Source organism: Lutjanus erythropterus, chromosome 6 (assembly GCF_056507025.1).
Source record: "Lutjanus erythropterus isolate fLutEry1 chromosome 6, fLutEry1.hap2, whole genome shotgun sequence".
Lineage (NCBI taxonomy): Eukaryota > Metazoa > Chordata > Actinopteri > Lutjaniformes > Lutjanidae > Lutjanus > Lutjanus erythropterus.
Genome location: NC_139322.1, coordinates 28,732,690 through 28,754,711, shown reverse-complemented (window position 1 = coordinate 28,754,711; position 22,022 = coordinate 28,732,690). Strand labels below are relative to the sequence as shown.

The 22,022-nt window shown below is 38.4% G+C and overlaps 1 protein-coding gene across 1 annotated transcript in view; it reads right to left on the bottom strand.

Moving 5' to 3' along the window:
• The window catches only part of cacna1db (calcium channel, voltage-dependent, L type, alpha 1D subunit, b), a 123,450-nt gene that overhangs the window by 38,190 nt on the left and 63,238 nt on the right, over positions 1 to 22,022 (bottom strand). The window contains exons 8-21 of the mRNA XM_084719873.1: positions 21,110 to 21,213; positions 20,102 to 20,271; positions 10,899 to 10,986; positions 9,698 to 9,724; positions 9,019 to 9,179; positions 8,689 to 8,914; positions 7,766 to 7,973; positions 5,791 to 5,911; positions 5,476 to 5,590; positions 5,283 to 5,343; positions 5,098 to 5,158; positions 4,739 to 4,883; positions 4,436 to 4,565; positions 2,432 to 2,491 (exon numbers count right to left, since the gene is read on the bottom strand). Coding sequence (XP_084575999.1) covers positions 2,432 to 2,491; positions 4,436 to 4,565; positions 4,739 to 4,883; positions 5,098 to 5,158; positions 5,283 to 5,343; positions 5,476 to 5,590; positions 5,791 to 5,911; positions 7,766 to 7,973; positions 8,689 to 8,914; positions 9,019 to 9,179; positions 9,698 to 9,724; positions 10,899 to 10,986; positions 20,102 to 20,271; positions 21,110 to 21,213 — 1,677 coding nt within the window. The remainder of the gene's footprint in view (positions 1 to 2,431; positions 2,492 to 4,435; positions 4,566 to 4,738; positions 4,884 to 5,097; positions 5,159 to 5,282; positions 5,344 to 5,475; positions 5,591 to 5,790; positions 5,912 to 7,765; positions 7,974 to 8,688; positions 8,915 to 9,018; positions 9,180 to 9,697; positions 9,725 to 10,898; positions 10,987 to 20,101; positions 20,272 to 21,109; positions 21,214 to 22,022) is intronic.

Sequence of the window (22,022 nt, the reverse complement as noted above, 5' to 3'; positions counted from 1 at the left end):
AGCTTCATGTCAGGCAGCTGACAAGGGATTCTAATAACTGTTATCACTATTTACACAATCTGTTACTGTTAGTTCTAAACTATCAATTTTGTGTGCAGCAAAAACAACATAATTTGATTTTCCAGCTGATGGTACTGCATTGAAATTAACCTGGTTTGTTAATTATGTTACATAATTAGGTTATTTAGAAGCATAAACATTAACAGATTAGTACTTCTTATGTGGTGTAACAACACTTTCAAGCACTATTTGGTTAAATATTTTGGGTAATATTGACAAGGTAAGCCTGGATTTACACTCACAAGAGCAACTTTAAAGTGATGGTTCAGGTGTTTTGAATGGGGTTGTATGAGGTACTTCCATAGTTTGTATATTTGATGTTTTAAAGGGTTCGGAACTAGCTAACTAACAGATTAATGCAGCAGAAAAGCAGCAACTCCTGTGTTCTGCCAGGTAAAAATTATTGTTTTTGCCAAAGGAGTCTGGTGGCTTTGGAGATAGCAATACAACAGCTTGTACAGGGCTGTCCCTGCCTAAAATATTTTTAGTCAGATCAGATTTGGCTGTCTAATACAAATATTCTATGATTCGTTTTTGTTTTTTTTGTTTTTTTTTCAGTTCAGTCCACCACAGTAAATTATATATATATTTACTGTGGTGGACCAGCATTCATGAGTATGTTTTACCAGGAAGACTCACATCATCTGATTTTACACAGTCAGAGAAAGCAAAAGTGTGTGTCCTCCTATAGATGACTTATAAAATCAGCAGACCAAAAATATTTCCAGCGAGTTGTGTTTTGTTTCTGTTGAGTATGAACAAAGCTGAAGATGATGATGATGTTTTACAAAGGCAGTCTGGTGAGTTTGGTGTGTCATACTCACTGTCCTGATCCTTTTCATAATGTTGTCAGACACTTAGAATATCAATCTGACACTGTCAGAAACAAAAACAAGCAAACAAGCAAGCATCACCTGCCCTGTGCATTCTGCTGGTGCGCTCTGGTGAAGTGGCTTACAGCGTGTCACCTGTGCTCTGTTTCTGTCACCCCGCTTCAATCACAGTAAGCTTTGTGTTTGTGATGATTTAGAGTGAAGTTTACAGCCTGTCATGCTGTCACATTGCTCTGTGTACAATGATGCAACTAAAATACAAATACAAATACAATGGACGCTTTAAAATACATTTTGTTTCCATGGTGATACTCCTCTCTGTTCCTCCAAACTGGGGTTAGAGTTAGGGTAATGCACTATGCAAGTACCTCATTCATTCCCTCTTCAAATAATCTGAACTGTCCCTTTAAAGACCCTAAAAGCACTTAAAAAATATTGTGGTCAGAGATGCATATTGTACATGTGCAGTACTGCAGGTACACACACGCACGTGTGCACACACACACACACACACACGTACAGGCAGATCATAAACAATGCAAAATGTTCAGACACGACATAGGGAACATTATCCAAAAGCCACTACACTCATTTCCGGTCCAGATTAAGTCAGGGGACACTTTCCATGAAACAGGGCCTTTAATCTCGTCCTGATTGAATTTTAGGCTTAAACCATAATACATGAGATTTACCTGGTGGAGGCATGCAGCGAGCAAAGGGGCAAGGCAGAGGATTTCATTCTAACAGCAAAAATAATACAATCGTTCCTGATTTCTGTGGATTTCTTCAAGCACATTTTTTGGACGTGCAAAACAGACATGAAAAAATTAAGGAGGGGGGCACATCTGTGTGTACAGAATGCAATCAGGCAGTGGGATATGTTCAAGTTCATCTCTCCACAGTCCAGGATATTTAAAATTTAACAAAGATCCCTCTAATTAAAAATCAAAAAATGTTCAAAATATGTGAACGGATTAGTCAATGGTGTTGACAAAGATTCAAAAAATGTAAATTGTGGTTTCAAAATGCCACCAGAATCAGAGTGCCAATTATTAAGTATATTTTGTTTAATCTTCGGGAGGTTAAAAATAAAACAACTGTCATATTTGGGAACAGCAAAACAAGAAGTTGTACTCTGGAGAGCCACTGGTCCATAAACTGGTCGAGGATGAAGAGGGGAGGTGGGCCGTGATGGAAAAGTGACTGACAGACAAAAAATTATCTGACGAAAACGATCTCCACGTTGACGGATTGGCGCCATGACAACAAGACAAGCAGGCGGCCATTTTGACCAAAAATTATAGACAAAAAATGAGGGGAAAGAGGACGTGTTCAGCAAGCTTGGAAGTGGAGGGTTGTTGCAGAGGCAGCGCAATAGTTGTTATTGTTTACCTTTATAAGGATCTCAAATGTAAACATACTAGTGAAGACATAGTCTGCATAGCCTAGGATCTGAGGAGGCAATCAGAGTGACATAAGCACGCAGGGTTACTGAAGCTCTACCCAGCACAGCACAACACAGCACAAAGCTCATTTACCTTCAACAGGATCTCAACAGTAAAGATTGCGGTGAAAGCATAGTCAAAATAACCAAGTATCTGCAAGAGGCAATGCACAAGTTCAAGTCATCAAGTCATTCCAGGATAACAGCACAGCAACATACAGTATACAGATACAGTAAGAGTCAAACACAGATGAAACACAACCTCTCTTACACTAAAGCTGCATGAGGCAAGGTTTTAATGTAAACATACTGTTATCAGTGTAAACAGTGCTGCACCAGGAAAAAGTTTCTAATCCATAAATTGAGATATTTTTAATTGTTGCCCAAATTAAACCCCCAAGTTTGAAGGGAAAGTTTTCATGTGGATGTCAGTGTTGATGTTAAGTGTAGTCAACTGAAGCAATTAATTCCTCAGTGTGTTCTATACTGACTAAGAAAACTGAGTTCTTCAGCTACAAAATCTGTAGTTCTTCCTGCATCATTCATTGTGTCACTGGATGCAGGAAGAACTACAGGCTTTTTCAGCCAGAATTTCTAGTCTCCAACTCTGTGTATCAAGGCCACATGCTAGATGAGTGTTTTTGTCAAACGACACTATGTTCTGGCCAACAAAGTAATAGCGAGAGGCGGTAACACAAGAACATGGGTGTGGAAGTCACAAACTCAGCAGCAATGCCTACTGTAAGCCAGTGGTTCCCAGACTTTTTCTGGCATGCACCCTTTAAAAGCCCAAAAAGTTCATGCCTCCCCCTGCCCCATAATTTAGTTAATACATTAATAATAAATGGGAAAGCAATTGATAAAAAAAATGAAGATTGAAATAAAGGTTAGCAAGATAGGATCAGCAAATTGTGTTTGTTTATTTCCCTACACAAATCATATGCATTCAAGTTTGGCTTTCTCTCACCCCCCACCCACAGTGCCTCTACACCAGTTTGGGAACCACTGCTGTAAGCACTGCTGCACGGCTGCACGAGCAGGAAAACTCAGTTTTCTTGGTCAGTATAGCACACCCTGATTTGTCAGGACATACACATAAAAAGTACAGAACTTTTCCTTAAAACATCAGCTGAGCAAAGTTCTTAAGGAACTGAAATTTAAAGGACCAGTGTGTAGGTCCACTGACACACTGACATGATAAATTGGTGAGCGTTCACCTCCTGTTCTAAGTGAGGAGGAGAATCTATGGGGACCAGGAAGCTTCTGTAGAAACATGGCAGTGCAACATGGCTGCCCCATGGAAGAGAGAGCATCCTGTGTAGATATAAAGGGCTCATTCAAAGGTAAAACACAGTGATCCATATTTGAAAACATATGAAGATCATATTTAATAGAAATATATACTTATAATTAAATATATTCATTATATTTAATTTCTGCTATATTCTCACAAGAAATCCCTGTAACTCCTACACACTGGACCTTTAAAAGTGAAATAAACCTCTCTGAATCTTCCTAACGTCAGTGAGTAACTCACAAAAGTTACAACTTTTACATACAGTTAGTGCCACAATAATATTGTCAGTAACTAATCAACAAATTACATCATTCCTAAGTAATGAATTCATCAGAAAAATAATAATTAAAAACATAATGAAGGTACCAGTCTGAATTTGATAGCTGTTGTAGAAACAGGCGGGTTTCTGGTACAGTATTGTGTGGCAGTGATATAGGAAAAAGAAAATGAGCTGTGGCTTTGAAGAAAAACTCTAACCAAAAAACTAATGTTGGTCTTACATACTGTATTACCGGTAGTAAATATACCTAACTATGCGGCATCAAAGTGCTGCCCACATACTGTTTCTATGCAGCTGAGGAAGGTGAAAACTTTATGTTATCTGATTGTCATTTGCCAAAGTTTTCCACAAGTTTTACACCTGTGCTTTTCCAATTGTCACATATCAAAGTGTCTTCTGTGAAAAAGGCTGTTTGTCAGCTACTTGGAGACAAATAAATCCTCCCAATACAATGAGTAAATACACTGGGGTAGCGCCTTGTCAGGTGTTTAGGACGACAGTCATAGTTATCGTGTACATACGATATTGCGAGCAGAGAAGTTGCGTATAGGGTCCTCAGCAGCCAGAGAGACGGAGCTGAGCATGATGAAGACCAGGATGAGGTTGGTGAAGATCTGATGGTTGATCAGCTTATGACAGAATACACGAAACCTACAGCAGAAAGTAAAACAGAGAAGAAAAAATGGAGACAGGAAGAGGCACAGGTTGATTGTACAGTGAGTGGAACAGCAAGTCTGGTTTTCAGACACATCTTTAATTTGAGTTATCTGCCTCGGCTGTTACTGATTATAGAGTTGTTTGTGTTATTTGTTATTCTAACTCACGGGTTAGAGCTGCTGAAGATGAAGAAGGCGCTGCCCGATGGGATGGGCGGTGTCTTCTCTTTGATGGTGAGGTCGGATAGCCTCTGTGGGCGGGGCCCTGACGGGACTTCTGGGAGGTCTTCATTATTGTCATCATCATCAGGCACTAAGTAACAAAACCAGTTATTTAGATCTTCTTAATATTCAATATCTGGGGAAGTGTTAATGTACAAGGTTATGTTTTGTCTCATCCTCATATTTTGTAACATTGATTTTTCTGAATGTTGAAGCTTCCAGTCAATCATAAAACTTTGATATTAGATAAACTGATGGATTATTGGTTTGGGTTGTCCTGATCAGTGAAGACGAGTCACTTTTACCTGGAGAGTTGATGGCAGGATACAAGTCTTTGTCATCCTCCAGCAAGACCTCTACTGGCATCTACACACAGTCATCAGGTTTAGCATTATAAAAATGAATACCATATAAATTTTAACAAAAGTGGTTGAAATTAGATACATTCTGCTTATAATCGAAACTGCATGATTTATGAAGAAAGCTTTACCTTGGTCTCTCCATCCTTGCTTTCCATTATTTCCACTCTCTTCTTATCTGTGATCGGCTCTCTGTTGGGAAAGATAAAACAGGGAGTACATTGCAAGGCAGAGGGCTGTTTTTTTTCTGTGAACAGAACGTGCTTGTCACAAAAGTCTACAAAAACAATTAAACAATTAAAATGTGTAATATTGAGGCTGTACTTGGCACTGTTCTTCCTCTTCTTGGCCTCTTCTTCCTCCTTCTGTGCTGTGTTGAGGCTCTCAGCGTCTGCCAGGTTGTCAACAGCGATGGCCAAGAAGACGTTTAGCAGGATGTCTGGTCATGTGACTTAAGGAGATAACACTGAGCAACATGAAAAAAAAGAAAAACGCCTGGGTTTCATGAATATCCACAACCTGCTCCATATCAAAACACAACTTTATCACACATGCAAGTTATGCAAGGAAACGTGTTGCTGTTGTTTTTGTCAGTGCTTCATGTATGGCACGTGTGTGAGCGAGTCAGTAGGAGGATACAGTTTCCACAGATGAAGAGGATAATGAAGTAAATGCAGACCACCATTCCAGAGGAGGCCGGACCGCCGTATGCCATGATGCCGTCGTACATCACTGTGTTCCAGTCTTCTCCTGTTAAGATCTGATAAGCACAACATGCAGAGGAAGCCATTTCAATCTGTTCAATTTATTCTATGACTGATTTAAGGAAAATGTCTGCAAGTTAGATATATTAAAGGGTAATTTTGTATTTTTTCAACCTGGACCAAATTTTCTTATGTTTTTGTGTCTAAGTGACTAAATTTTGAGATTGGTCCCGTATTGAGGGAGAGCGATGCAGTCAGAAGAAACAAACCAGAGCTGCGGCATAACTCCACCGTCATCCCGTCAAAGATCATCAAACAGCCACTAAAAGTTAGGGGTGTAACGATTAATTCATGCATCAGACTTTAATTTGTAAGATATGAGTGCATCGGTTCAGACAGCCTGTATTAGTAAAAAACTGAACATGATTCGGAAACAAATCAATGCAGCTCACAGATTCTCATTTAGGCTACAGTATCTCATTTACACATGAGACTCATAATAAGGTGTTAACACCACTGTAGTGTGTCCTTCTCTCTGTTTCTCCTGTTACTGGATTTAGTAAAACTATCAGAACTTCTTTTTGTGACTAATAGCACTCTACAAATGTAGCATTAATTGATTCAAAATGTAAAGATTCACACATTGCATTGTCTTGTACTGCATCAAATCATATCATGACAGAGCTGAATCAAACTGAACCAAACCATTGGCAATTTGAAAATATCTAAGATATATCGTATCATTGAACATGTATCAAGATTCTTATCGAATCAGTCTCAGTCAGTGAGATACACACCCTTAATAAAAGTGCTTTGTTTGCCATTGAAATGCTCAGATTTTTATTTTATTCTTTTTATATGTAAAGCACTTTCAGTTGCATGTTTTGTATGACAAGTGCTATATAAATAAAGTTTATATTATCATTATTAGTAGTAGTAGCAGTAGTAGTAGTTGTAGAATTATCATTATTATCATTATACCGTTGCTGCCTGGTTTCCATCTTTCGGACTTCCAGCTTTCTCTACTGGACCTGAACGCCAAACTGTGGGTGAGGTTTCCTTTTACTTTTCCTTCCGTGAATAAAGATTCAACCAGCTGCAGCGCAAGGATGACACACAGGCCTGCAACTTTTTTTATTGTGTGTGTGTGGGCGGGCCCACATTTGTTAACAAGGGTGAATGTCTGCACGTGATTGGAAGCTAACTGTTCTAGTGAATAGTAGTAAACAGGAAGTAACAAGTAAGCCTAATACTGCAGTTTTGTGGTATAATTTGGGTATGAGGCCATTAAGTATTGAGTAATTTTCAGTAATTGAAGGATTAGCTTACTTTAATTTGGGTCAAGGTAATTTGGTTTACTGGTATTTTCTAAGGGATACATTTGTATTTTTCTAAGGTTTAATTTGTGTTTTATTTAAATTAAAGGGTAATTTTGTAATGTCTTATAAAACTAAACTTAAAGTAAATTTATATTCTTTATTTATCAAAAAAGTTGTCTGGGTCCAGTCGTTTAAATATAAAGATGAACAGTGATAAGTGAAGCAGTTTTGCTCCTAATTAGAGAAACTGGAGTTTCACCCAATATAGGCAAACCTTTGTGGTAGCTACCTGAATTTAATGAACCCAAACACCCCATCATTCCAGCCTAAGGTCCCTTAAATCACATAGGTCTAAAATAGTGCTGCTGAGTGCTGGGGTGCTACATTAGAGATTTTTAAATTTTAATTTGTAAAATGTTTAAATGCTGATCTATTTGCCCAAGCAGAGATTGTTTGACAGAGATTTTTCGTGTGTAAGGTGAATGTTGAATCAGCTCAAGCCTTCTGTTATTGTCCTGTTATTTCAGACACTGTGATTCCATGTCAAGAGTTCTGGCAGATCATTTCCAAATGAAGCAAATAAAACCTCACCTGGAACACAGTGAGCAGGGCCTGGGGGAAGTTATCAAATGTGCTCCTTTTGGTCACAGTCTCATCAAAGTTGAACTTGCCCCCAAAAAGCTGCATGCCGAGCAGGGAGAAGATAATGATGAAGAGGAAGAGCAGCAGTAACAGGGAAGCGATGGACTTCATGGAGTTGAGCAGAGACGCTACCAGGTTACTGAGAGATGCCCAATGACTGGAGAAGAAAAAATATAAATCAGGTTAACAAATGGACAAATACACCAAATGCCACACACACATCCACACACACACAAACTTGTGAAGGGAATGAGGGGCAAAGACTAGAAGAAGACTAGACTTCTGTCTGATGTAATACTTAACTGAGTTTGAAAACGATTTGTGCTCCTTTAATGTGACAACAGATTCAACATCCAAACAGTGCCAGCAGTAAGTATATATTGTATATATTTAATTGACAGGACAGCAGAAGACATGAGAGAGAGTCGGGGAATGACAAGCAGCAAGAGGTCGCAGGCAGGAGTTGAACCCATGGCCGCTGCAGTGGACTCACACCCTCCACACATGGGGCACACGCTCTACCAACTGAGCTACCCAGATGACCTGTCAGCTTAAAACTTAATGCCATATCAATAAGCCTACATGTACATGTTTTATCTCACTAGACCTCTGCTCCTCCTCTAGGCTGTTTTCAGACTTTAGAAAATCTTGCTCATGACAAGAGACTTTGGCCAATCACAGGTCAGTAATACAGCTGATCCCAAAACGTCTTTCTAAATAGCACTACAAGCCAGAGGAAAATATGCATTTTTGATTTTAAGGTGAACTGTAGAAGAATGAAAGAAACAACATGGTTTGAAACATTTAACTTTTCTTCACATTCAAATCTTTATCACATCCATAAAACAAACACATGACTGTCTGCTGCTCACCGTGTGACCTTGAAGATCCTAAGGAGTCGTACACAGCGGAAAACAGAGATGCCCAGAGGAGACATGATGGCCAGCTCCACCAGGATGGTCTCTACGATTCCTCCACACACCACGAAACAGTCAAAGCGGTTAAACAGGGACACAAAGTAGGCCTGCAGCCCCAAACTGTACATCTTCACCAGCATCTCCAAGGTGAACATTGCCAGGAGAACTTTATTGGCTGCATCTGGAGAGGACAGGTCTTATTTTAGGACCAAATTATATAGTTGAATGAAGACATGAAAACTGACCTAAATATATGTTTAGAACAGAACAGATCAAAATAGATACCTTGTACTTCAGTCAGCCAGTCTGGCTGGTTGTAGTGCTCAGATGCGATGGTGAGAGTGTTGAGGAACACCAAGATGATGACCAGCCAATAAAATGTCACCGATTTCACAGCTGCTCGACATTTCCTGCGACAGAAACGGTTCCACCGTCGCCACTGACGACTGACAGACAAATAAATCCACTTCAGAATCAATGACCATAGTAAGAGCGGCCATATTTGGAAGAGTTTGGATCCAAATTTACACATAATATTATTAATAATTAAAACTAAGATTTATTAGTGTGAAAATAGTGAATTTAACACATTTTGGAATTAACTCTTCTGACTTTTAATTCATGTATTTGATTAAAACATTTATTTCTCACATGTGGTGACATAAATTGAAAACACAACATCAGTATTAGTAAAAGTAGTAATTAAATGGACTGGGGTGGATTTTAGGTGAGTAAACAGGGAAAAAGCACAGTAATGAAACTGTAGTGAGATCAGGATTGAGTCAAGACTGGTTGGTTAGAAACAAAACATGAAAGACATTGGATCAGCTGCAAAAAATTAGATGAAAACACTGGGGATCTGAGAAATTCAAATACAGGGTGAGAATGAGCCATGCAAGATGAGTTAAGTCAAATAAATGAATGATGAGAACATCTACCATGCATATAGCACCAAGGTACTAACCTGCACTTTGACTTAGTAATTTTTTGACTGGGGAGAATAAAAGACGAGGCAACTTTTAAATAAAGGGCAACAACAAGTGCACTCTGTGTTTGAGTCACATTTTCAATTCAACAGGGTTTCTGCAGGTTTCAACAAGCTCAATACGAGAGTTTTTAAGAAATTTTAAGAGACCATTGTGCATGCAATTTAAGGCCTATTTCATGTCCATACTGGTATAAAAACAAACAAACAGAAAAATGATATGAAAGACAATCAGACTTCTAGAATTACTGTAAATAAGTAAATGAATTTATGCACACTGCGGCCGGACGTTGGTGCTGTTTCCGCTGTGAATGCAGAACAATATTGGGTGATGGTATGTGTTTGCTGGTGGCCACTTTATGCTTTTCTGACTTCCTATGCAATTCTGATGACTTTATATCATAGATGTATCATAATGAACTAGATATAGTATGCAGAGAAGATGCTCATTCAGTTGAGAGCTGCTCGCCTGGCACATAAGCCAAAAAAATCTCTCTAGCTTCTGTGTTTACTTCCTGGTTTCCCCCCTTGGCCCCAACTGCTTAGGCCATAGACTTTAAATTGTGACTGTCACAGATTTCTAAATTGCTTTTTTTTGGCTCAAGGACAGTTTTACAAATATAAAACTTCCATAGATCAAAAATTAATGAGAGAAAGTGTCACCGACATTTTTTGCAGTTCGAGGTGTAAAACTGCAACAGTTTTACACGTCTTTTAAAATAGTGGTTTATGGGAGAAAATGCATTTTGAGCCGGTGGCCAATGCTGTGAGTGGCCACTGGGAATAATTGGCAGAAAGACTGAAACTTTGGGTATAAAGCATAGACGTATTTAATAAACCTCAACAGGACATTGCCACTCAAAGTACTACTGCATCAACATGTGCAGCTGTTGCCATAGACAAACAAAATAATAAAAGGGCGACTGATTATTGCAACTTTATAAAAGTAATGTTAACTTTATATCCAATCAATTTTTAAGGACCTGTTGAAATTGTATTTAAGACTTTTTAAGACCTAAAATTCAGATGATTGAATTTTAGACTTTCTACGTTTAAGCTTCAAGGACCTGCAGAAATCCTGTAGTAAGTAAAATCAGACATTGTGTCCACTGACTGTCCTCAATCAGGCTGATAATTCTTTCATTAGCTGAGGATAATAATAATAACATGTCCCACTCACCACAGCGGTCCACAGCAGGGCGATTTGTCCTCCACTCCGTTGTGATTCTCTGTGTTCACCGACTCTGTCTCACTTGTGGGTATGCTCGCTGGCATATGACACACACATACACACAAAACAATAAAGTAAGGTGAGATGATAAGGTGGCAAGTTGACAAAGAGGTTGAGGACATAAAACTGTCCTGATGGAAAAAGGTTTCACCACTACATTTCACATTATAATAGATTTTCCTGTTGACACCCATGCATTTTTGGTTTGGCTTGGTTTAAGGCTGATGAAATGTATATTTAAATTGAAAGCTATTTTTTAAACATATATATAGAAAACCATATTTCAAAGAATGTGAAAAACAATTATCTACTGTAACGTATAGAGAATCACACATTAGACAGACGCTGTTGTGTATGTATAACATAAGCCTTGTCTTTACAAGGCTGAAATTTTTACCTTTTTCATGTGTCACATAGCTTATAAGCCAAGCCAAACCACCGGAACACAAACACAAAAAATGCAGGTGTAAATAGAAAATGCTGGGGTAACTCCTTCTAAAAGTTTCACATTAATAGAAATTAATTTCTGCCAGGTTTTTCTGTAATTACAGAGCAGTTTTGTTCTTAAAGATAGAGACTGAGAGTATCCAATTTGGGTGGACACTGGGTCTCAGAGTTGCACCATGTGAAACCAACTGTCCTGTTTTGTGAACACTGAAAATGTATGAATTTGAAGGTTTCTGCATAGATCAAGTCACGGTGAGTACATGCTGCCAGACCTGAGTCAAATTGGACTTGGCAAAATATTTCTGTCATTTTTAAAACCAACCATCAATTGAAACCACCATCAGAATGAAAATACTGTTCTCAGATTAATTTGTGTTGAATGCTGAATCTTTTCAGTACCAACTGCATTGCTCAGTTTAAATATTTGATCAAACTATTTGGTCCAGGTCTGTGTGCTATAACAGGTATTAGTTACATAGTCACAAGATTACAATATACAGTATATAGGAACTCATATATGCAGTACATGCATAAAATGCTGCCTTGTTTAGGTGACAATGAAAGGAGTTCAAAATGATCATGACTGCATGAGGGATCAGAACACAAATATTTTGACAATTTTCATTCACAGGCCTGAGATAAACTGAAAACGATGATATATTGTATTTCTATATATTACTATACATTAGAAGGCATGCCAGGATGTAATATTTAAACTGGTACCAAAGTAAGCACAGGTTAAAGTTTTTAAGTAAAGCATGTCAAATATGGGGGAAAAAAAATCAACCGGACATCTAAACGAGTTTTTTAAAAAGCATATTTGATGCTGTATCTTTTCTGCTGTGTTACTGGACATGTGTTCATGTGTCTCCACAGCTGCAGTAGGCAATTTGAACATACTCACTGCAAAACCTTCCATCTCTCTGTGCTGCCTCGTATTACTCTGCTAACCCCTCCCCCACTAAACATGCACATGCATTTTGGTGGGCTTGAAGCAGAACATCAAGGTTGCAAACTGTTGTAACTAATTGGCAAACTAACATCTGTTCTGTTTGGCTAGTTATGTCTGACTCAGAGGTAAGAAAGACATGCAGTATCTTGTTCATGCAGGGTTAGTGTACATGCTAGTTAACCCTGATTGATTTGTTTTTTTGTTTTTTAAACTAAATACAAACTGGTGCTCACAGATGCACATTTTTCAAAAGGAACCCTGCAATTCCATATTGTTGTTACATGCAATTTTCAAATGTAATTATATCAGCAAAAATTATAAGGAAACTAGAAGAGCACTCAAAGAGTGTAGACTTTCCTCAAGGCCTTGTGTCACAATGTTAACAAAAGTAAAATATAATTTGTGTATACACTCTGTAGTACGGATCTGCACCAAAGTTTATAAGGTTCTTCCCTGACCCACGTTACACTGCACATAAACCAATTTTCATGAAAATCAGGTCAGTTGTTTTTCTGTAATCCTGCTGACAAACAAACAAACAGCACTGAAAACATAACCTCCTTGTCAGAGGTAATAATATTGCCTACTGCAGCTTTAATATGCTAAAAAATAAACCATGTTCAAGATGAATGGCAATCTCAGTTGTATGAGCGTTTTATTCATAGCTTTATTCTTCTTTAAACTGAAAGCTACATTCCCCATAAACTTAGTTACTTCCTGAGAAGATGTTGCTGCTCGAAACTCACTCTCCTTCAGCTTTTCATCTGTTCCAAAGAACAAAGTGTTGATTCATTTCACTGGCAAGGAGGATTTACTGGAAGGGAACAATGTGACGTAAGGGAGTTCAGAGATGATGGATGATGAGGTGTACGTGTTGGATGAAATGAATTTTCTTATGATACGGAAAAACAAACAACAGACAGCATGCAAATACAAAGGTGTAAGCAAAGCATATGCAGGCAGAGGCAGGCACCCTCAAGGACAAAGATGAACTGTTCTGATGAACATGTGCAAAACACACACACACACACACACACACACTCCCAGACACTTGGGCGCACACATTTACCCTGGGTCTCTGTGGACTGTGTGAACCAGCCAAACTTTCCTTTCTTCTTCTCAGTGAGGTCAGCCAGCGTGACCCCTTGGTGTTACCAACATGCAGTTCATACAGCCAGACAGCAGAGGAAGCAGTGAGTCAGTACACAGCAGAACAAGAGAGAGAGAGAGAGGAATGTACGACAAGAGACAGCTGCAATACAAACTACAGTTCAGACATAGCTACCATGTCCAGAAAAGCTGCAAAACAAGTGTATCTAAAGGGCATATCTGAGCCTGGACTATGTTGTCCTGCTACTGTAAAATTCATCCGTTATATTCACTTCTAGTATAAAGGTGATCAGCACGTAGCAGGAAGGAGAAAGATTAAAAACACCTTCATACAATATAATAGGTGAGGAGATAATTCTCATTCATAGCATTCATTTCGATGTCTTGCTGTGGGATACGCCTCCCTTTGTATTATGTACACTAATCCTGATTGGCTGCTGATAATGACATACATGTCAGGCAGATCTAACTACCTTTAAATAGCTTGCACACAATGTAGCATCATTCAAACACCTCTTCTCACCTCAGAGCAAAACTCAACCAGCTGCAGGCTAGCTAACTTAACTGTCCATAGACTGGAGCTATCTTCACCACCACTCTGGTCTGACAGGGACAAGGAGAGGACTGCTGCGGTCACTGCACCGTGCGCTGACACTAGCTGGGACTCTTAGCAGCACCTAGCCACAGCAGCTCTCCCTCTGGAGGATGTCCTGGAGTTGGATTATGACATTGAGGACACCTCAGAACTCCTCATATCAGTATCCCACAGTGAGACATCTCTCTAATGCTACTCTGAGAACCGGGGTTACACAAGTAACCTAAAGTTTTGTGCTGACATAAGAATAAAAACATACAGCACTGTTTATACAAGACATTTTACACAAGATATTTGCTAACTGAAGCATGATAGTGGTATGTGTTAGACCATAGTAATAGATAATATATACCGTTCATCATCCAGGCTGTTATGTATTAGCTAATTGTAGATGTACCGATACTGGTGTTTATGTCAGCTGATAAATAATATGAAATTGCAGCACATTAATGCCAATAATGATGTTTGAGGTAGTTTTGAAACAATGCTGTTGTTAGATTACAAACCAGAGATCACTGACTGTAAAATGTCTTGCTCAATACATTTCTGTCATAATACTTTTAAAAAAGTTACTGTACTCAATTCTCAACCATATCGGCTCATTTTTAGGTCTATGGCTGTCAGAAATCATCCACTACTCACTGTATAGTCCACAACACTTTTATAACAATTTTTAGAGCAGTCCAAATGTATAATGAGGATTATCAAATCCTATGTTGTGGACGATGTAATTAACGGCATAGAGAAAATGACTAAAGTAGTGTCTGAAAGTGTTTTTTTCTTCACCATATAATGAGCACAACATACAGTTCTCGACCAAGAAATCCCTACAAGTAAATAATGAGTAGGGAGTAGAGAATAAGTGAAAGATTTCATACACAGCCACTAATTTCTGGACAGAGTAACTATTAATACAACATTAGACTGGAAAGGATTAGCAATAAACAAGACTTCAAGTAAGAAAGCAGAGGATAAAAGGCAGAGAAGAAAACAACTGTTGGTGAAAAGAGAGGAAGCTATGACTAAACAAAAGGAAGAAAAAGGAGACAGAGGGGGAAAAAAAACTAATGTTAGCAGCAATCTACAGACAGTTTCTTACAAGGCACAGAGACACTGCGGGAATCAAGGAAAGAAAGTTAGTGTGTTATCTCAGGTGTCTAGCAGCAGAGGTAAAAGCAGGGCAATTACTGGAGGCTATGAACTGACTGGTACACAGTATACTGACTGCACTGTGAATGGTTTAAAGGCACTGTAGCAGTATTAAGAAGAGAGGCGAGGCTGCAAGCAACAGCACCACAGGACAAAACAGTATCACACACTTGTACTATAACTAAGGCTCACAACACACATTCTTTCAAAGGAGCAGATGGATTTTAATGATTTACACCCAAAACCCATGTCCCTGCACACTGTTATTAATTATACAATCAGGCACCAGTCCAGGCATTCAGTTACAGAAGAAAAATCATCTTATGGATTCTGTCCTGCAAATATATTTCATTATAAATTAATTGCTCAAATTTTGCATCTCCCTTTTTCTGCTGTGGACTTTAAAAATAACTCCACCGACTTCAGATCGCACTTAATAATATTGTTAGATTCACTATGGACAGTTTAAAAAAGGATCAAAACTGATGCTGCAGAATCAGAGATACTGCTTTTTTCAAATTCATCCATTCTTTTTTATTTTGTCAAAAACCTGGCAGCTACATTACCCACAATGCAACGTGACATCCCTTCCTATATTCCCACTCCTTTTTCCTCTGTGCTCCAATAACAGTTGAGCAAGTTTGGTATCCAGCAAAACCACGGCCAGTTTTCTCCTTTCCTGTTTGCTGCAAGGAAATTAAAAAACCTCTTTTTTTTAAGTTTTCTTCTTGCTGTATGTAGATATGCAATGTGTTCGGCTAATCTATATTGAAAAGAAAACTGGAGGACCTGTAAATGCAACACATGACTACATGTCACATTTCTTGAACTGAGAAGAATTTAGGCCTTGGTCACTGTAACCCCACTAAACACATTTTTGATCATAAGTTACAAATTCATACACTTATTAGACAAATGACCCACAAATATCTAATAGGATGGAGCAGCTATTTAGCTCAGTTGGTAGAGTGTCCGCCCCATGTATGGAGGCTGTCAGTCCTCTGCAGGAGCTGCTGTTTTGACTCCCACCTGTGGCTCTTTGCTGCGTGTCATCCCCTCTCTCTTCACCCTCTTTTCCTGTCTACTCTCCAGCTATCCTATGTAATACAGGCAAAAAAAGCCCAAAAACATAACTTCCAAAAAAAAAAAAAAAAACTAATAGGATAACATGATGAGTTGATGACGTTTAATATCCAAAAGGTCAAAGGTCAACTTCACTGGGCATCATAATGTTCAGCTCTCTATCACTCCTCTGTGTGCCTTTGTAAAAATTAATTATGGCAGTTAGTCCCTCCACATCATCACATCACTGGACTTTGCACAAAGTTCCTTTTTTGACTGGTGTCACTTAAAGGACCAGTGTGTAATAATTACAGGAATTTATGTACATAAATGAGATATATTATATATAAGTATGTTATTTATTATTATCAATCAACATAAACTCATAATCTATATGTTCCCGTTACTTTAGAAATAGCCATTTATAGTTACATACTGTCGGGTCGCCTTACGGAGATCATCATCCTGTGCCGTCTACAGCAGCGCAGAGCGGACAAACTGCACTAACAGTGAGTCTTGGGAAGCCCATGGCGACCTTACGTAGACGCCGCAACGTAAACACGGAAGTAGACAGGCAGGATAGACGCGGGTGATTGCTGGCAGACCATTTAGCGTTGTGAACCTTGACTGGCACAGTTTTGACGAATGGAGGATCATACATACACTGTACCAGAACAAAAAGCAGCGGACAGTGAACCCCTGTCATCCAAGAAGTGGAGACGCGTAGAAAGTAAACGCAAGCATGACAGGAAACGGCAAAAACACGAATCAACATCGGCATAGCGTTTACACGATGGAAATCGCTGATGGAGGACAAACGTTTTCACAGTGACGCAAAGGTTGTCTGTTTTATGCTGGACAGGTAATTCATCCTACACACATAATTGTAGTTTGTTGTGAGATAGCTTTCGCTCGCCATTTTGTCCGCTGACGGCCACCATACTCTTGGTGAGAGAGGGGCGGTGTCGGGGTAAATCCTCTTAGTTGCAATCTAAGGTTTGAACGCTAGATGCCACTGGAAATCACACACTTCTCCTTTAATTCCAGTCATTATCCTGATACTCGCACTGGTCTTGACTCAGTGCGGCTTTGGTCAGTCACGAACTTCACGAGCATCCAGCAATAGAAAAAGTTCTTCTGACTGCCTTTTGAGAACTTATATAAATAAAAACAAACATGAGTGTTTATTACACTTTTCTATCAATTGATGTTCATACAAACTTGGTACAAATTGACATCCCATTTATTTTACGTTCATGAGTCATGATCACTGCCAGGACAATGATACATGTCTGAATATGCTAAAATGTAATGTTGCAAAGTCAAGCTGTATTTGTATGTCCTTCATTACAGTGCTCGTCCTGTCTTCTCTGAGCATCAGTACCATTGTGTTTATGACCCAAAGACCATTACCGAAGCTCAGGAATACTGCAAAGAGAAATACACAGACCTGGAATTTATTTTTCATGGAAGAACATGCTGGCTGTAGCACAGTTGTTAAAGAAGCTAGTATTTCAACTTAGCATGTTTTCTTAATCTACAATGACATATTATGGTCATTTTATGATTTAGTACAGTAAATATATTACATGTTATTTATTTAACAATTTTTTTTTGGTTGCTTTATAGGATAAAAGAGACAACTGAATAAAAGAACAAAACATACAGTGATTAAGGTGTTGAATAAAAACAGAACTTGAAGAGACTGTATGGTGTTTAAATTTCTTTTAAGTAAATCATAACTGCATTCTTCAGGGAACTAGGTTGATGTGTCCAGTTATCTGAATTCTTTTCTTATGATTGTCTCATCTCTATCTCATGATTGTAACACAGGAAAGTCACGAGTGGACATATCCTGTTCCCACAATAATCCCCGTCCACATCAGAAGGAGCTGAATGATCTCTCTTATACTGTACGCACACAAACAACCACATCTACCCCTGTGTTGTTGTGATGACCAACGCACACAAAGCCACGCCATAGAAAAGGCCAAAAATCAGAGCAATGCTGTTTCCCACATTCTTAGCTGGCTTAGCTTGGCTAAAGTCATAGTGTTTATACTCACTACCTTCACTGCTCTCTTGCACCTCCCCAAGGAGAGTTTAATATAATGGAGGCTCAGTATTTCACTGAAGTACAGTTCCCTCACCATTAAGAGGGAAATGTGTTGAGAACACATTACTGGTTAGTGTTCAAAGAAAATGGATCATGACTGCTCTAACCTGCAGAGAGTTTACATCTGCATTGATCAGTTTTGAAATAATCATGAGCACCTATGTGTAATACATTCATATTATTAGTAGATGTAACAGTTACATCTATACAAACAGTGTGATACTGCAGCACATTGTGACTCATATACAAGTGATGTAGACAAACAGAAGATGTACAGGAAAGTCAATAATTCTATCTTTGAACTATTTAATCACAGCAATGTAATATATAAAGGCACTGTAAAATAGCAGCAGAACAGAAGAATAAAGAGTAAGAACTGCAGTACTACTACAGTAAGACTACTGTAACACTAACCATTACATGCTTTGCTTAATAACAATCATTTTGCCAGAATAGTATGGATATTTCAGGTGGTGAATGTCTCATTTTGGTTCAGTATGTTTTCTGGAATAGAAATGGTTGGTCGTACTTTATTATTATTATTATTATTATTATTATTTTACAGTACACTAATAAGATGTTACAAGCTGTACTTTATATCAAATTAGACAAAAACTAACTTTATTAGACAGTGTTTATTTTTCTGACAACTTTTTACTTTTTCTCATTACATTTTAACACAAACATCTGTACTTTTGACTCCTTACATTTTCAAAACAGGTTTGTTCCTTTAGCTATAATGCATTTGAGGGGAACTGCTGATTATTGTTTTATTTTGCATCATTGTGTGCTGCTTTCCCACTGACTTTAGCCTAATATGTGCATATCAGGCACGACAGACGTAACAAGACGTGACAAGACAAAAACAATGTTGAAGAAAAGGATGTAACTAAAAAAAAAAGTAGAAAATGTAACACGAGACAAAAAATCACATAACAAACAAAATGAAAAACTAACAAGATGAAAGTAATGTCCTTCAGATGGTGACTTTTTACTTTGATACTTTACTTTTTACTTTTTACTTTGATACTGAGTACATTTCAGAGCCTGTACTTATTTGCGTAAAGATGTTGAATTAATACCAGAGTCTTTTTTACACAAGTATCTGTACTTCTACTTGAGTACAGAATGTGTGTACTTTCTGTCCTCTGACTATTTCTAGTTTTTGTCTAATTTAATAAAAAGTACGGCTTGTTACATCTTATTAATGCTCTATAAAAAAAAGCGCAACCACATGGTCTGCGGTCTGTATTTTATTGAATGTTGAATGCATCTTTGTAAGGTGACATTTGTGTGGAATCAACAGTCTGTAGCATGTGATGTTGTCCCTTTGTACTGGATGTAAGATAGTTTGTCAGTATGTCATTTCTAACTGTAACCTGTCAGTATGTCTGTGGGAAAAAGTCAAATCATCAGTGAGCTTGTCAGAGTGGAATAACAACAGATAGATGAGTAAAGGTTTGCCCTCTTCACCTGCCTCCTCTCACAATCAATGGGGCAAAGAGACGCACAGAATTATTTAAAGGCTTTTGTTATGCTGTTTAAAGGTTTTTCTTATGTTGTTGTTGCTTTGGCAACAACGTATTTTAGTTCACGCCAATAAAGCTATTTGATTTTGGCAGAGGATCATACAGCTCAGTAACCGACAGTTCTGTTTGCATTCTTAATTTTCCTTTATATGAGGACAGCGGGACAAAATCAGTTAAATCCAGGTAACTCACGGTTACGCTTGCCCTCCTCATCTCCCTCCTCCTCGTTCTCAGGGTCTATGTCCTCGGCCTGGGTGATCCAGTCCAGGTAGCCCTTCAGGTCTTCCTCTAGCTGCTGCTTCTCACGTAGCTTCTGGAAATCACCCCGCGCCTTGGCCTTCTCTCGCTCTTTGGAAAACTCTCTGGAGAGGGCGGAGCACAATGCAACTGTCAAACCTGAGACAAATAATACTGTAATAACACGGAGGGCCAGAATGGACGCAATTGTGCATAACAGGCAGCAACCACTCAATCCATCCATTTTCTAAACCTGTTTATTTTGTTCAAGGTCACAGAAATGACAATGATTACTTATATGTGAACAATTAAAAGGTACGGCATAATTTCCAAAAGTATCCGAAAATATTCTTACACATGAAAACAAGTCATTAATGTAAAATTACTGCCTTGCAGTTGTATGCCTCTGTCAGTCAAGAAAAACTTTATACCATGTATTAAGACTCATATATGTAGTGAAGACTTTAATGGAAATTCAAAGGAGCAATATGTAACAACAGCACATCCAAAAAATCAGTACTGCAGATTCCAGGGAATAATTTCCAGCGAGCATACTGGACATAAGGAGTGACAGAGAGCTTCATCACATTGTACAACAACAGTCACCTTAAGCTCAATATCAACAGAACCAGTGGGCTTGTGGTGGACTACAATACTTCAAATATGGATGATGCCCCAAAGAAGCTACAAATTCTAAAAGGTTGTGTGAAATTTTGTCATAATTGGTGCATGGATTTTTGAGTTATGGCCGAAAACCTGATCACAAAATTCTAATCAGTTCATCCTTGAGTCAAATTGGACATTTGTGCCAAATTTGAAGAAATTCCCTTCATGCATTGCAGAGATTTTGCGTTTATGAAAAAGAGATGTACAGACGACCAAAAAAGTGGTGAAAAAATATGCAGAATTTAAAGAAAGATGCATAATACAACTTATTAAAACATAGTCACACTCAAAACTTACCCACTCAACACACCCAAAACCAAGTTGAGGACAAAGAAAGATCCAAAGATGACCAGACTCACAAAGTAGACCCATGGCAGCTCAAAGCCCATTGCATCATTCATCTAAATAGAAACACAAGCAGAGAAAAACGAAATGAAGATTACACGTCATATCTCATGTATAAAAGTTGTCATGTTGTTTTTTTTATTTTTTATTTTAAACCGAACTGCAAACTGAAAATTACAGGTCAGAAAAAGAAAAAAAAATCTGTTATGTTTACTCCCAAAGATCACTGTGATTGAGCATGTAGTATAGTTGCATCACATTTTTGGTTTGACAGCTGGCTTTGTGTACAGCTGTTCAAGTATGAATGATGCATGATGCTGGACGCCTGCTATTTTTCACAGCTTCTGCCAGTAAAAAGCACCTACACTCACCTGTACCTTTACACACAGATTCAAGATGTATTATTATCTATGAACTGAATCAATGGAAGAAAAGCAGTGTTTAGTGCCTCAGACTCAGGTTGGGAAATCAGCCACTCAATAGTAAATCATTATTATTAAATATGAGCCACGCTCATATTTTACCAGCATTTGGCTAGTGGCTGGTGCAAATTGGCCCCCCTATCTGAACACTCTGGGTATTGGCAGTTTACTTCCATGCACAGCCTTAAAAATATGTTTTTGAAAGTAGGGTTATCACATGTACAGTCATAAGTGTCACTGCCATGTATTTGTACTTTTTGGAGTACAAACCCATCTTGCTTACTACTCCAGTAATTGACTGGACACACTTAAATGGTCATGATGTCCTTCATGAAATAAATAAAACTGGTGTGGGAACTGTGACCACTAGAGGGCGCCATGGGAGAGACAACTGTATCAGTAAAGAGTGGAGGAGGTATTAAAAGATGAGATATCTGTTAGTA